This window comes from Oncorhynchus masou, chromosome 30 (assembly GCF_036934945.1).
Source record: "Oncorhynchus masou masou isolate Uvic2021 chromosome 30, UVic_Omas_1.1, whole genome shotgun sequence".
Classification (NCBI taxonomy): domain Eukaryota; kingdom Metazoa; phylum Chordata; class Actinopteri; order Salmoniformes; family Salmonidae; genus Oncorhynchus; species Oncorhynchus masou.
The window spans coordinates 13,173,355-13,186,965 of NC_088241.1; the positions used below are offsets into that span (position 1 = coordinate 13,173,355).

A 13,611-nucleotide genomic window follows, 5' to 3' on the forward strand; every position below is an offset into this window, starting at 1 on the left:
GATCGGCCTTGATTTACAAATCCATGGACATTGATTTTTGATCCAATAGAGACCAAATCTTTTAGACATTTTTTTCTTGCTTACTGGGAGTATAGTAGTTTTGGTCTCGCCTAGGGTGTGTGGTGGAATTATTCTAATCAACGGACTTTTACATTTCTTCAAAACAATTTAACTTTATTATTTAATTAGTGCAGTAATGGAGTTGGTCAGTAACCACCCTGGAGGTGATCCCTGAGAACTCAACCAGCGGAACAAAGCCACAGCATTTTATAGCAAAGTCCATCCTCCTGGATGTTCATGACAAATCACAGATGAGAGAATTTATACAAAGGTACATTGTGCTCTCATGCAACAGACATCACAATTACATCGCAACAGGTTTCTGTCTCAAGGTAGTTTACTGCTTGTTTATACAGAAATACTAATGTAACATAGACACTAGGTCATTCCCTCAAATGATTAAGTTCAGTGTTCATCTGCCATATGGGAGAGAAAAAGGAGATAGGGTCTCCCTGGCACCGACAGACAGGCACACAGACAGTAATCATGGGATGGAATGTTGTCTTATCACCAAGCCATCATAAATCTACTGTCAGCGTTAAAATCTCAGCGGCTCCTCTCAGACACATAGACATAGAGTTCTAAGAACACTATTCTGTTGCCTATTAGACATAAGACAGTGTGAATGTACTAATATAGGGATACATTCTAATATTAAAGTAATGTGATTAACATGTTGTAATTCAACGACAGGTGGCAGAACGGCAAGGACCGGCCCTGGTTGAGTCAAGTTGGCTGGATGTCCTTTGGGTGGTAGACCATTCTTGAAAACCATGGGAAATTGTTGAGCTTGAAAAACCCAGCAGCATTTCAGTTCTTGACACAAACTGATGTGCCTGGCACCGACTACTATACCCTGTTCTTGCCCAAGGCTTAAAAATCCTTCTTTAACCTGTCTTGTCGCCTTCATCTACACTGATTGAAGTGGATTTAACAAGTGACATCAATAAGGGATCACAGCTGTCACCAGAATTCACCTGGTCAGTCTGTGTCATGGAAAGAGTGTTCCTAATGTTTTGTATATTAAGTGTTATCAGCCTCCAGATTTGAAACATTATGTTAGTGAGTGGGTTGATAAGGGGTATCAGTGAATATTGACCTGTGTGTGTGTTCCTGTTCCTAAGACCTGCTTCTGACCAGCATTCTGAGTGCGGTGGCAGCTCTGCTGGTTCTCATGGTGGTTGTGTTGGCTGTGGTTTGTGTGGTGATCAAGTAAGTGAGCTACCTTTTCTCTAGTCCTTCATGATAAATGTTGGGATGGTTTCTCAGACAGATCCATCTCCAAGAAGAAAAAGTAGCAGGAGCGTATTCCAAAACAACCACAAGTGCTCTTGCAGAGGAATGGTAATGCAAAAGTTATAACCACAACTAGGTGCTAAGGACACCCTGATTAAGGCCTATACCAATATGCATTGGTGTATTTTAGTGTTTTAGCCCACGTTGAAGGTTTTTTAACTTTCAAAGTGTCTGGCCTTTGATTTCTTTATGCCACTTTGCACATGTGGTTATAATTTTTCCTATTCAACTAGAGATTAATATCCATTGAAAGTGCTTTTTAGTCCAGGATTAGGCTTAATCTGTCTGAGAAACCGTCCTTTGAGTACATATGGCAACTATGCATTAGAAGCCGACTCGTGACACTCTCCATTCAATAGTTTTTTGATATTTAAAAAAATGCATTTCAGTATACACAGACCTTCAGCAGACGCGCATGGGCCTCACTCAGGCCTCCTTTACTAGGATATGGAACTGGAGCATTTTATCAGTCATTTCTTCAGCAAAAACTGCTGTAGTGTTCTAATCAAGTATGATTACGACAATATAGGCTACGCCTCCCTCACGTTCACATTGTTTTTACAACTTCAAAATAAAAAAATACTGCTTGTAAAGGCATAATATGGACAGGCTCAGGCTGCCGGTCATAGGCCCAGGTCAGGGTGGTCTTCAAGAGTCCTGATATGCAATGTCAGACCCTGGCGAGTTTCAAAATGTTTCTTACACAAGACAACGATACAGTTTCAGTTTGATTGCTCTTCCAGCAAAACCTCCTCATCCTCTGTGAAACATATACCACAGATGTAACAAGAAAGTGATCCTGTACTTGCAACATGAAAATGTAGACGTTCTTTCAAACTTTCTACAGACTCAAAGGTTCTTCCGCAGACACCACACCGAGATAGCTGTGCATGTCTATGGGCATGAATCACTAGAGACGTCACGGTGATAAGGTTTAGCACATATTTTACAATGACTAACAGCATTACTGGAGATGGGGGATTTCAGATGTGACAACAGACATGGAAGCTTGGTCCAGCTTTAGTCTGTGTTCTCTTTGACTTGAGTGGAGGTCCTTCACTCTCCAGCCGATCAACACTTTCACCGCTCTCACTCTGAGTTTCAGACCAGTCTGAATTTACTGCAGAGGGGGGCTGAGAGTCACTGAAGAACTCTGTTTTAATCTGTTCAATTTGCGTTGTGGTGCTGGGTAGCTCATCCCTCTCTGTGTTTTCTTCACATTGGGTTAAAATTTGGTAAAAATGTGAGGACTGATTTGGGTTCTGATTATAGTCACCTTTTACTCTGGCAGTAGATATGAAGGCTTCTGTATCAGCAGAATCATCAGTATCATCAGTATCATAATCCATCGCTTGAAGCTGCTCTCGTCCCTGATTGATGACCCATAGGTCCTCCTGTTCCACTTTAATCTGGGAAGGGTCCTCCTGCCCCAGACTGGGACTACAATCCTGCTTGCAGTGCTGCTGCTCAAGGGGAACCTCCTCTTCAGAGATGGGGAGAGTGAGCTGCTGGAGGTCTGTGGGAAAAAGAGCATGACAAATTTAGCTAGTACATTCAAATGCTGAGAAGCTGGCTTACAAGAAATGTGTTCTAGCCAGATACATGTAACTTTTGAGCTACACAGTAACCACATTTCCAGACAGTTTTATGCAAGTCATACCATATATATATATAAAAACACGATAGCTGTGATGGAAACTGGAAGTTTCAGTGCAGTTGTATAAATGCCTACAGATAATATGTTCGTTTGAAAGTGTGATCTTTTTGTGTTGGTAAAATAAATTATGCGATAAAAGGCGGTGCAAACGAATTACTTGATGGATGCTTTACAAATAATTATATTATCGCTGTTTTCCATAATAATCTCATGTAGACTAGTTTACCAGGAAAGCCTGTAGTGTAGGCTTTATGCGAGCTGTTGGCGAGAACACACGTGCCATGACCAGAGTAGGCACATTAGCTATTTAACGGGACAGTTTGTGACGAAACTATTGGTAGAGTTGAACATGTGATGAAAACATATTCAACTTTTGATTTTTATTCGGTACATGAAACCTTAAACGAAAAAGTACATGGTGTGCACTACGTCATGTACACCGTTTGGTGGAAACGCTACTGGTGGAGAAAATTCGAATTTTCTTAATGTGGATTTTAGAATGAAAAACGCATGAAAATCTGTCGCCAATTGGATGAAAATTTAGTGATGACTCAAATTGAATTTACCAACATGCATTAGGTATCTGTATAAAATGATGGTTGTTACGGGCTTAGCTAATAAGTAACGCACCTTCAAGTCTCTGTAACCTTATTTCTGGTTTAAGAACAACATCCAGCAGCCTCTGTAGCCGGGCGTTCTCTTCTTCCGAACGGGACACTTTTTCCTTGTACTCTGCTATCGTTCGGTCTTTCTCCTCTTTTGAACGGCATAATTCTTGCTGGTACACTGCTATCGTTGTTTCAACTGCCCCGAATAGCTCATCGACAGCCTCTTTTAATCGCATGTTAAGCAACATTCTCAATGATTTTATGTTAGGCAACATTTTGTAGTTAACTAGCTGAGTAGCTGCTAGCAAGTGTTTTTCCTGTTCCACATGCTCTTTTTCGAAACACATTTTTATACCATTACCACCTGCTGGAGTGGAGTGCAACAGTGACGGTGGACTGTTGTGGAGATACATTTTTTTATTTAACCTGTATTTAACAAGGCTATGTGTATTTTACTTGTACTTTAGCTTGTCTATATTAATATAGCTACACTCCGAGGTATTTTCAATTTCGAAAAATGGTAATAAGGGATTACTTGTTTGACATTGTTGTCATACCAGTAAAATGTGTTTTTTGTTTGTTTATTTGCCTTGTTTGTAACTTGGTTTTTTTAAACATATTTTGTACATTATGTTGCAGCTACTGTCTCTTACAACGGAAAATAACTTCTGGACATCAGGACTGCAATTACTCACCATGGACTGGCAGAATCCTTTTTTTCCTTTAACGAGTGACGCGAACGATATACTGCTTTCTCGGGAACAGGCCCAGATCCCCGTGATTTGCGTGAAGAGGAGGCAGAGAAAAAGGGGCCAGAGGACAGGCTGTCTTCTGAGAATTCGTAGGTGATCGAATAAACCCCCACTTCCTTCCATTCTGATAGCAAACGTGCAATCTTTGGACAATACAATGGATGACCTACTCTGAAAATTAAACTACAAATGCGACATTCAAAACTGTATTTTCTTATGCTTCATGGAGTCATGACTGAATGACGACACTATCAAAATACACCTGGCTGGTTATACGCGGCACCGGCAGGGTAGAACTGCGGAGTCTAGTATGATAAGGGGCGACGAACTATGTATTTTTGTAAATAACAGCTGGTGCGTGATTACTAAGGAAGTCTAGAGCTATTGCTCACCTGAGGTAGAGTGTCCCATGATAGACCACACTATCTACCTAGAGAGTTTTCATCTGTATTTTTTGTAGCTGTTTACATAGCACCACAGTCAGAGGCTGGCACTAAGACATCATTGACTGAGCTGTATTCCGGCATAAGCAAACAAGAAAACGCTGACCCAGAGGTGGCGCTCCTAGTAGCTAGGGAAACTTAAATCCATTTTACCAAATTTCTATCAGCATGTTAAATGTTTACAATCAGAGGGGAAAAAAACTCTGGACCACCTTTACTCCACACACAGAGACGCATACAAAGTTCTCCCTCGGCCTCCATTTGGCAAATCTGACCATAATTCTATCCTCCTGATTCATGCTTACAAGCAAAACTTAAAGCAGGAAGCACCAGTGACTAGATCAATACAAGTGTTTATATGATGGAGATGCTAAGCTACCGGACTGTTTTGCTAGCACAGACTGGAGTATGTTCCGGGATTCCTCCGACGGCATTGAGGCAGGGTATCCTAGTGGTTAGAGAGTTGGACTAGTAACTGGAAGGTTGCAAGTTCAAACCCCCGAGCTGACAAGATACAAATCTGTCGTTCAGCCCCTGAACAGGCAGTTAACCCACTGTTCCTAGGCCGTCATTGAAAATGAGAATTTGTTCTTAACTGACTTGCCTAGGTAAAATAAAAAATACAATTGAGGAGTACACCACATCAGTCATTGGCTTCATCGATAAATGAATTGATGACGTTGACAGTACGGTCATACCCCAACCATAACTACATTAAGAAAACTACTTGCAACATCCGCACTGAGCTAAAGGCTAGAGCTGCCACTTTCAAGGAGCGGGACTCTAACGCGGAAGCTTATAAGAAATCCTGCAATGCCCTCCAACGAACCATCAAACAGGCAAAGCGTCAATACAGGACTAAGATCGAATCATACTACATCGGCTCTGACGCTCGTCAGCTGTGGCAGGGCTTGCAAACCATTACAGACTACAAAGGGAAGCACAGCCGAGAGCTGCCCAGTGACACTAGCCTATCAGACAAGCTAAACTACTTCTATGCTCGCTTCAAAGCAAATAACACTGAAACATGCATGAGAGCACCAGCTGTTCCAGAAAGACGGTGTGATCACGCTCTCCGTAGCCGATGTGAGTAAGACCTTTAAACAGGTCAACATTCGCAGGGCCAGACAGATTACCAGGATGTGTACAACGAGCATGCGCTGACCAACTGGCAAATGTCTTCACTGACATTTTCAAACTCTCCCTGTCCGAGTCTGTAATACCAACATGTTTTAAGCAGACCACTATAGAGCCTGTGCCCAAGAACACTAAGTTGACCTGCCTAAATGACTACCGACCCATAGCACTCATGTCTGTAGCCATGAAGTGCTTTGAAAGGCTGATCATGGCTCACATCAACACCATTATCTCAGAAACCCTAGACCCACTCCAATTTGCATACCGCCCCAACAAATCCACAGGTGATGCAATCTCTATTGCACTCAACACCATCCTTTCCCACCTGGACAAAAGGAACACCTACAGTGCCTTGCGAAAGTATTCGGCCCCCTTGAACTTTGCGACCTTTTGCCACATTTCAGGCTTCAAACAAAGATATAAAACTGTATTTTTTTGTGAAGAATCAACAACAAGTGGGACACAATCATGAAGTGGAATGGCATTTATTGGATATTTCAAACTTTTTTAACAAATCAAAAACTGAAAAATTGGGCGTGCAAAATTATTCAGCCCCTTTACTTTCAGTGCAGCAAACTCTCTCCAGAAGTTCAGTGAGGATCTCTGAATGATCCAATGTTGACCTAAATGACTAATGATGATAAATACAATCCACCTGTGTGTAATCAAGTCGCCGTATAAATGCACCTGCACTGTGATAGTCTCAGAGGTCCGTTAAAAGCGCAGAGAGCATCATGAAGAACAAGGAACACACCAGGCAGGTCCGAGATACTGTTGTGAAGAAGTTTAAAGCCGGATTTGGATACAAAAAGATTTCCCAAGCTTTAAACATCCCAAGGAGCACTGTGCAAGCGATAATATTGAAATGGAAGGAGTATCAGACCACTGCAAATCTACCAAGACCTGGCCGTCCCTCTAAACTTTCAGCTCATACAAGGAGAAGACTGATCAGAGATGCAGCCAAGAGGCCCATGATCACTCTGGATGAACTGCAGAGATCTATAGCTGAGGGGGGAGACTCTGTCCATAGGACAACAATCAGTCGTATATTGCACAAATCTGGCCTTTATGGAAGAGTGGCAAGAAGAAAGCCATTTCTTAAAGATATCCATAAAAAGTGTTGTTTAAAGTTTGCCACAAGCCACCTGGGAGACACACCAAACATGTGGAAGAAGGTGCTCTGGATCAAAATTGAACTTTTTGGCAACAATGCAAAACGTTATGTTTGGCGTAAAAGCAACACAGCTCATCAGCCTGAACACACCATACCCACTGTCAAACATGGTGGTGGCAGCATCATGGTTTGGGCCTGCTTTTCTTCAGCAGGGACAGGGAAGATGGTTAAAATTGATGGGAAGATGGATGGAGCCAAATACAGGACCATTCTGGAAGAAAACCTGATGGAGTCTGCAAAAGACCTGAGACTGGGACGGAGATTTGTCTTCCAACAAGACAATGATCCAAAACGTAAAGCAAAATCTACAATGGAATGGTTCAAAAATAAATATATCCTGGTGTTAGAATGGCCAAGTCAAAGTCCAGACCTGAATCCAATCGAGAATCTGTGGAAAGAACTGAAAACTGCTGTTCACAAATGCTCTCCATCCAACCTCACTGAGCTCGAGCTGTTTTGCAAGGAGGAATGGGAAAAAATTCAGTCTCTCGATGTGCAAAACTGATAAAGACATACCCCAAGCGACTTACAGCTGTAATCGCAGCAAAAGGTGGCGCTACAAAGTATTAACTTAAGGGGGCTGAATAATTTTGCACGCCCAATTTTTCAGTTTTTGATTTGTTAAAAAAGTTTTAAATATCCAATAAATGTCGTTCCACTTCATGATTGTGTCCCACTTGTTGTTTATTCTTCACAAAAAAATACAGTTTTATATCTTTATGTTTGAAGCCTGAAATGTGGCAAAAGGTTGCAAAGTTCAAAGGGGCCGAATACTTTTGCAAGGCACTGTATGTGAGAATGCTATTCATAGACTACAGCTCAGCGTTCAACACCATAGTGCCCTCAAAGTTCATCACTAAGCTAAGGACCCTGGGACTAAACACCTCCCTCTGCAACTGGATCCTGGATACTCCCTGTTCACTCATGACTGCATGGCCAGTCACGACTCCAACACCATCATTAAGTTTGCAGATGACAACATTTGTAGGCCTGATTAACGACAACGATGAGACAACCTATAGGGAGGAGGTCAGAGACCTGGGGTGGTGCCAGGACAACAACCTCTCCCTCAACATGATCAAGACAAAGGAGATGATTTTAGACTACAGGAAAAAGAGTACAGAGCAAGCCCCCATTTTCATCGAAGGGGCTGCAGTGGAGCAGGTTGAGAGCTTCAAGTTCCTTGGTGTCCACATCACCAACAAACTAACATGGTCCAAGCACACCAAGACAGTCATGAATAGGGCACGACAAAACCTATTCCCGCTCAGGAAACAGAAAAGATTTGTCATGGGTCCTCAGATCTTCGAAAGGTTCTACAGCTGCACCATCAAGAGCATCCTGGCTGGTTGCATCACTGCCTGGTATGGCAACTGCTCGGCTTCCGACTGCAAGGCACTACAGAGGGTAGTACCAACGGCCCAGTACATCACCGGGGCGAAGCTGCCTGCCATCCAGGACCTCTATACCAGGCAGTGTCAAAGGAAAGCTCTAAAATTGTCAAAGACTCCTGCCACCCTAGTCATAGACTGTTCTTTCTGCTACTGTACGGCAAGCTATACCCGGGGCACCAAGTCTAGGTCCAAGAGGCTTCGAAACAGCTTCTACCCCCAAGCCATAAGACTCCTGAACACCTAATCAAATGGCTACCCAGACTATTTGCATTGCCTCCCCTCTCCTCTCCCCCTCTTTTACACTACTGCTACTCTCTGTTGTTATCATCTATGCATAGTCACTTTAATAACTCCACCTTCATGTAAATATTACCTCAACATTGACTCGCTATTGTTATTTTACTGCTGCTCTTTAATTACTTGTTACTTTTATTTCTTATTCTTATCCGTATTTTTTTAAACTGCATTGTCGGTTAGAGGCTCATAAGTAAGCATTTAACTGTAAGGTCTACACCTGTTGTATTCGGCGCATGTGACTAATAAAATTTGATTTGATGTGTCATGCTAAGTGCACACATACATAGGGTATTTATATAATTCTGGGACTTAATAAGTGTGACTATTTAAGACAACATAATTTGCTCTCTTTACAGTAGCCTACCTTGTGTGTGTTAATGTGTTTTGATCTCCCTTCTGTTGAATAGGAAGAAGAAAAGGCAGCTGTCTCACCAAGTGTCCACCTACAACCCCAACGGTACCAGCTTCCTGCCAGGGCACAACGGGAGTTTCCCCAAATCACGAAAAGACAACGAGTCCCACATCTACGCCTCGATCGAGGACACACTTGTATACAGCCATCTCCTGCGAGATGGGGCAGAGATGGGTGTCTATGGAGACCCGGCTGTGGATGTGTACCAGAGCTTTACTGGGCCCACAGAGACTAAGCCCCTCTCTCTGGGGACAGTCTCTGAACATCCAGAGGTGGGCATCTACCAGCCTTTTGTGCCCCCATCCCATTTTGCCCCACCCGTCCCCAATAGACCCTTAAGTCAAGCCCAGCAGCCTATGGTGGACAATGAGCTGTACGGCTCCAGAAGCAATGGTGACAACCCTGCACAGTCTCAACCGAACAATATGAACACAGAGCAGGCTCCAACGGTGGAGCCAGAGGCTCATGACTGAAAGGGAGTGGACTGTAGGTTGGGGGTATATGCCAAGCACAGTACCATAGCCCTTCTATTCATAACAGTATCAGTCAAAAGTTTGGACACACCTACTCAATCAAAGGTTTTTCTTTATTTTTACTATTTTCTACATTGTATAATAATAGTGAAGACATTAACTATGAAATAACACATATATAATCATGTAGTAACCAAAAAAGTGTTAAACAAATCAAAATATATTTAATATTTGAGATTCTTCAAAGTAGCCACCCTTTGCCTTCTCTCAACGAGTTTCACCTGGAATGAATATAAATTAACAGGTGTGCCTTGTTAAAAGTTAATTTGTGGTATAAATTTTCTTAATGCATTTGAGACAATCAGTTGTGTTGTGACAAGGTAGGGGTGGTATATAGAAGATATCCCTATTTGGTCCCTATTTGGTATAAAATCAAATATGCGAAGAGAAACGATAGTCCATCACTACTTTAAAACATGAAGGTCAGTCAATCCAGGAAAACTTCAAGAACTTTGAAAGTTTTTTCAAGTGCAGTTGCAAAAACCATCAAGTGCTAGGATGAAACTGGTTCTCATGAGGACCGCCACAGGAAAGGAAGACCCAGAGTTAACTCTGCTGCAGAGGATAAGTTCATCAGCCTCAGAAATCGGTAATTAACTGCACCTCAGATTGCAGCCCAAATAAATAGAGTTCAAGTAACAGACACATCTCAATATCAACTGTTCAGAGGAGACTGCGTGAATCAGGCCTTCATGGTCTAATTGTTGCGAATAAACCACTACTTCAGGACACCAATAAAAAGAAGAGACTTGCTTGGGCCAAGAAACAAGAGCAATGGACATTAGGCCAATTTGAGATTTTTGGTTCCAACTGCCGTGTCTTTGTTAGACGCAGAGTAGGTGAATGGATTATCTCTGCATGTGTTGTTCCCACCATGAAGCATGGAGGAGGTGTGATGGGGTGCATTGCTGTTGACACTGTCAGTGATTTATTTAGAATTCAAGGCACACTTAACCAGTATGGTTACCACATATTTCTGCAGCGATACGCCATCCTATCAGGTTTGCACTTAGTGGGACAATCATTTGTTTTTCAACAGGACAATGACCCAAAACACACCTCCAGGCTATGTAAGGGCTATTTGACCAAGAAGGAGAGTATGTGCTGCATCAGATTACCTGGCCTCCATAATCACCTGACCTCAACCCAGTTAAGATGGTTTGGGATGAGTTGGACTGCAGAGTGAAGTAAAAGCAGCCAACAAGTGCTCAGCATATGTGGGAACTCAAGACTGTTGGAAAAGCATTCCTCATGAAGCTGGTTGAGAGAATTCCTAGCGTGTGCAAGGCTGTCATCAAGGCAAAGGGTGGCTGCATTGAAGAATTTAAAATCTAAAATATATTTTGATTTGTTTAACACATTTTTGGTTACTACATGATTCCATGTGTATTATTTCATAGTTTTGATGTCTTCACTATTATTCAACATTGTAGAAAATAGTACAAATAAAGAAAAATGCTTGAATGAGTAGGTGTGTCCAAATGTATGTGATTCACTGTAATTTCTTAGAATGTATTGTGTGTCAAAGAAGCCCACTGTCTGGATTTGGCCAGGGTTGTTCCGGGTTTTGGTCACTAGATGCCCCCATTGTGCTTTTTGACCTTATGTTTTTTCCCTTGTTCCCCATTATTATTTGCACCTGTACCTCGTTTTTCCCCTGATTGTATTTAAACCCTTAGTTTCCCTCAGTTCTGTGCTCTGTGTTTGTATGTTAGCACCCAGCCCTAGTGTTCTGTGTTTTCTTGTCGATTCCGGTGGATGCTCTTGTGGAATTCTGTTTTTGTTTTTGAGTGTCTCTTGAGGCTTTTTTTGTGCTATTCCTACCACCTTTTGGATTTGCCATTTTTGTATTTAAGGACTTCTCCTTTTTACTTAATTAAATACACCATCTTAAGTACTGCTGTGTTTGCCTCATCTTCTTGGTTCTGTTGACTAATCGTGGCTCAGTTGGTTAAGTGACTGTTTCTCACTCCGGAGACCCAGGTTCGTAACTGGGTCCTGACAGAAACACAGAGCCAAAAATGAACCCAGAGGCAGCCAGTTCCCAGTACCTTTTTTCCATGCTGTCCCACCACCAGGAGACTGTCCAACGCCACGAAGCCGCCCTGGTTCAGCAAGAGGCCTTAATGGCTAGACATTCTCATCTTCTGTCGGAGATGCTGACTTCCATTAAGCAAATATCTGATCGTCTTACCCCGGCAACAGTTCCCGTCCCAGTACCTCAGATTCACGTACCCATGGCAGTTAACCCCCTGGCTGAACCTCGTCTTCCACCTCCCCAACGGTTCTCAGGTGATCCAAGTGCTTGTAAAGGGTTTCTCACCCAATGTTCTCTCTCCTTTGAGCTACAACCCTCGTCGTTTCCCACCGACCGGTCTAAGATCGCTTATATCATCACCCTGCTGTCGGAAAAAGCCCTGGCCTGGGCTACTGCTGTGTGGGATGCCCATAGTTCCTGCTGTGCCAGCTACTCTGCCTTTGCTGAGGAATTCAAACGAGTGTTTCAAGGCCCAAGCAGTGGTTCTGACTCAGCCAAACAGCTCCTGACTCTCCACCAAGGTTGGTGCAGCGTGACGGACTATGCCATCCAGTTCCGCACGGTGGCAGCAGCAAGTGGCTGGAACAACGAGGCGCTCACGGTGTGCTTTCTGAAAGGCCTTTCCGACACTATCCAAGATGAACTGGCCACTCGGGAACCACCGGACAATCTCGAGTCCCTGATCAAGTTGGCCTCACGCATTGACCAGCGTCTGAGAGAGAGAGAACTCAACCGTAGACCTCTAGCCCCTATCAGTCCCAGCTCCGAGTCCCCACCTTTATCCTCGCTGGCTCCATCGGAACCCATGCAGATTGGACGCATCTCCCAGGCTGAGAGAGACCGCCGGATGAGGGAGCGACGCTGTCTATATTGCGGCAAACCGGGCCATTTCCGTTCCACGTGTCCTGGGCTCCAGGGAAACGCTCTGTCCCGTACAGACCGGGGGGAACTGTAACGGGAAACATAACCTCCTCCCATCCGTCCAACTCCCGTCTGCTCATTCCAGTCACCCTCTCCTGGGACAACCACAAGCATCACCTTCAAGCCTTGGTAGACTCTGGAGCCGCAGGTAACTTCATGGATGGTGTCTGGGCGAAGGAGAATGGCGTTCCCTCTGAACCTCTAAGTGAACCCATGAGGGTCACTACATTGGATGGAAGCCCTTTGGGATCTGGACTTGTCACTCATGTCACTACCTCCTTGCGACTTTCAGTTTCACAACACCAGGAATTGATGAACTTTCATTTGATCTCCTGTTCCGAGTTCCCTCTCGTCCTTGGATACCCCTGGCTTCACAGCCATAACCCTCACATCGACTGGTCTGTGGGCACTATCAAGCAGTGGGGTCCTACGTGCCAAGCTACTTGTATTTTCCAGAATTCCCGAGTTCTACTCCCGAGTCTTTAGAATCCATCGACCTGACCCGAGTTCCCGAGTGTTACCATGACCTCAAACTGGTGCTTAGCAAACAGAGGGCCACCATGCTACCACCCCATAGACCTTACGATTGCCCCATCGACCTGTTTCCGGGCACTTGCCCCCCAGGGGTCGGATCTTTTCCCCTATCTCCACCCGAACGAGCTGCTATGGATACCTACATCAAGGACGCTCTGGAAGCAGGCCTCATGCGTCCATCCACCTCCCCGGCGGGAGCAGGGTTTTTCTTTGTGGCCAAGAAAGACGGTGGATTACGTCCTTGCATCGACTACCGGGGACTCAATGCCATAACCGTCCGTAACCGTTACCCGCTACCCCTTATGGCCACAGCCTTCGAGCTGCTCCAGGAAGCAGTTGTTTTCACTAAGCTTGA

The 13,611-nt window shown here is 43.9% G+C and overlaps 1 protein-coding gene across 1 annotated transcript in view; it reads left to right on the top strand.

The window, feature by feature from the left end:
• Positions 1-11,660, top strand: part of LOC135522076 (CUB domain-containing protein 1-like) — a 28,344-nt gene extending 16,684 nt beyond the window's left edge. Inside the window, exons 9-10 of the mRNA XM_064947998.1 lie at positions 1,185-1,272; positions 9,226-11,660. Of these exons, the coding sequence (XP_064804070.1) occupies positions 1,185-1,272; positions 9,226-9,703 (566 nt within the window). The 3' untranslated portion in view covers positions 9,704-11,660. The remainder of the gene's footprint in view (positions 1-1,184; positions 1,273-9,225) is intronic.
• Positions 11,661-13,611: the final 1,951 nt, after the last annotated feature.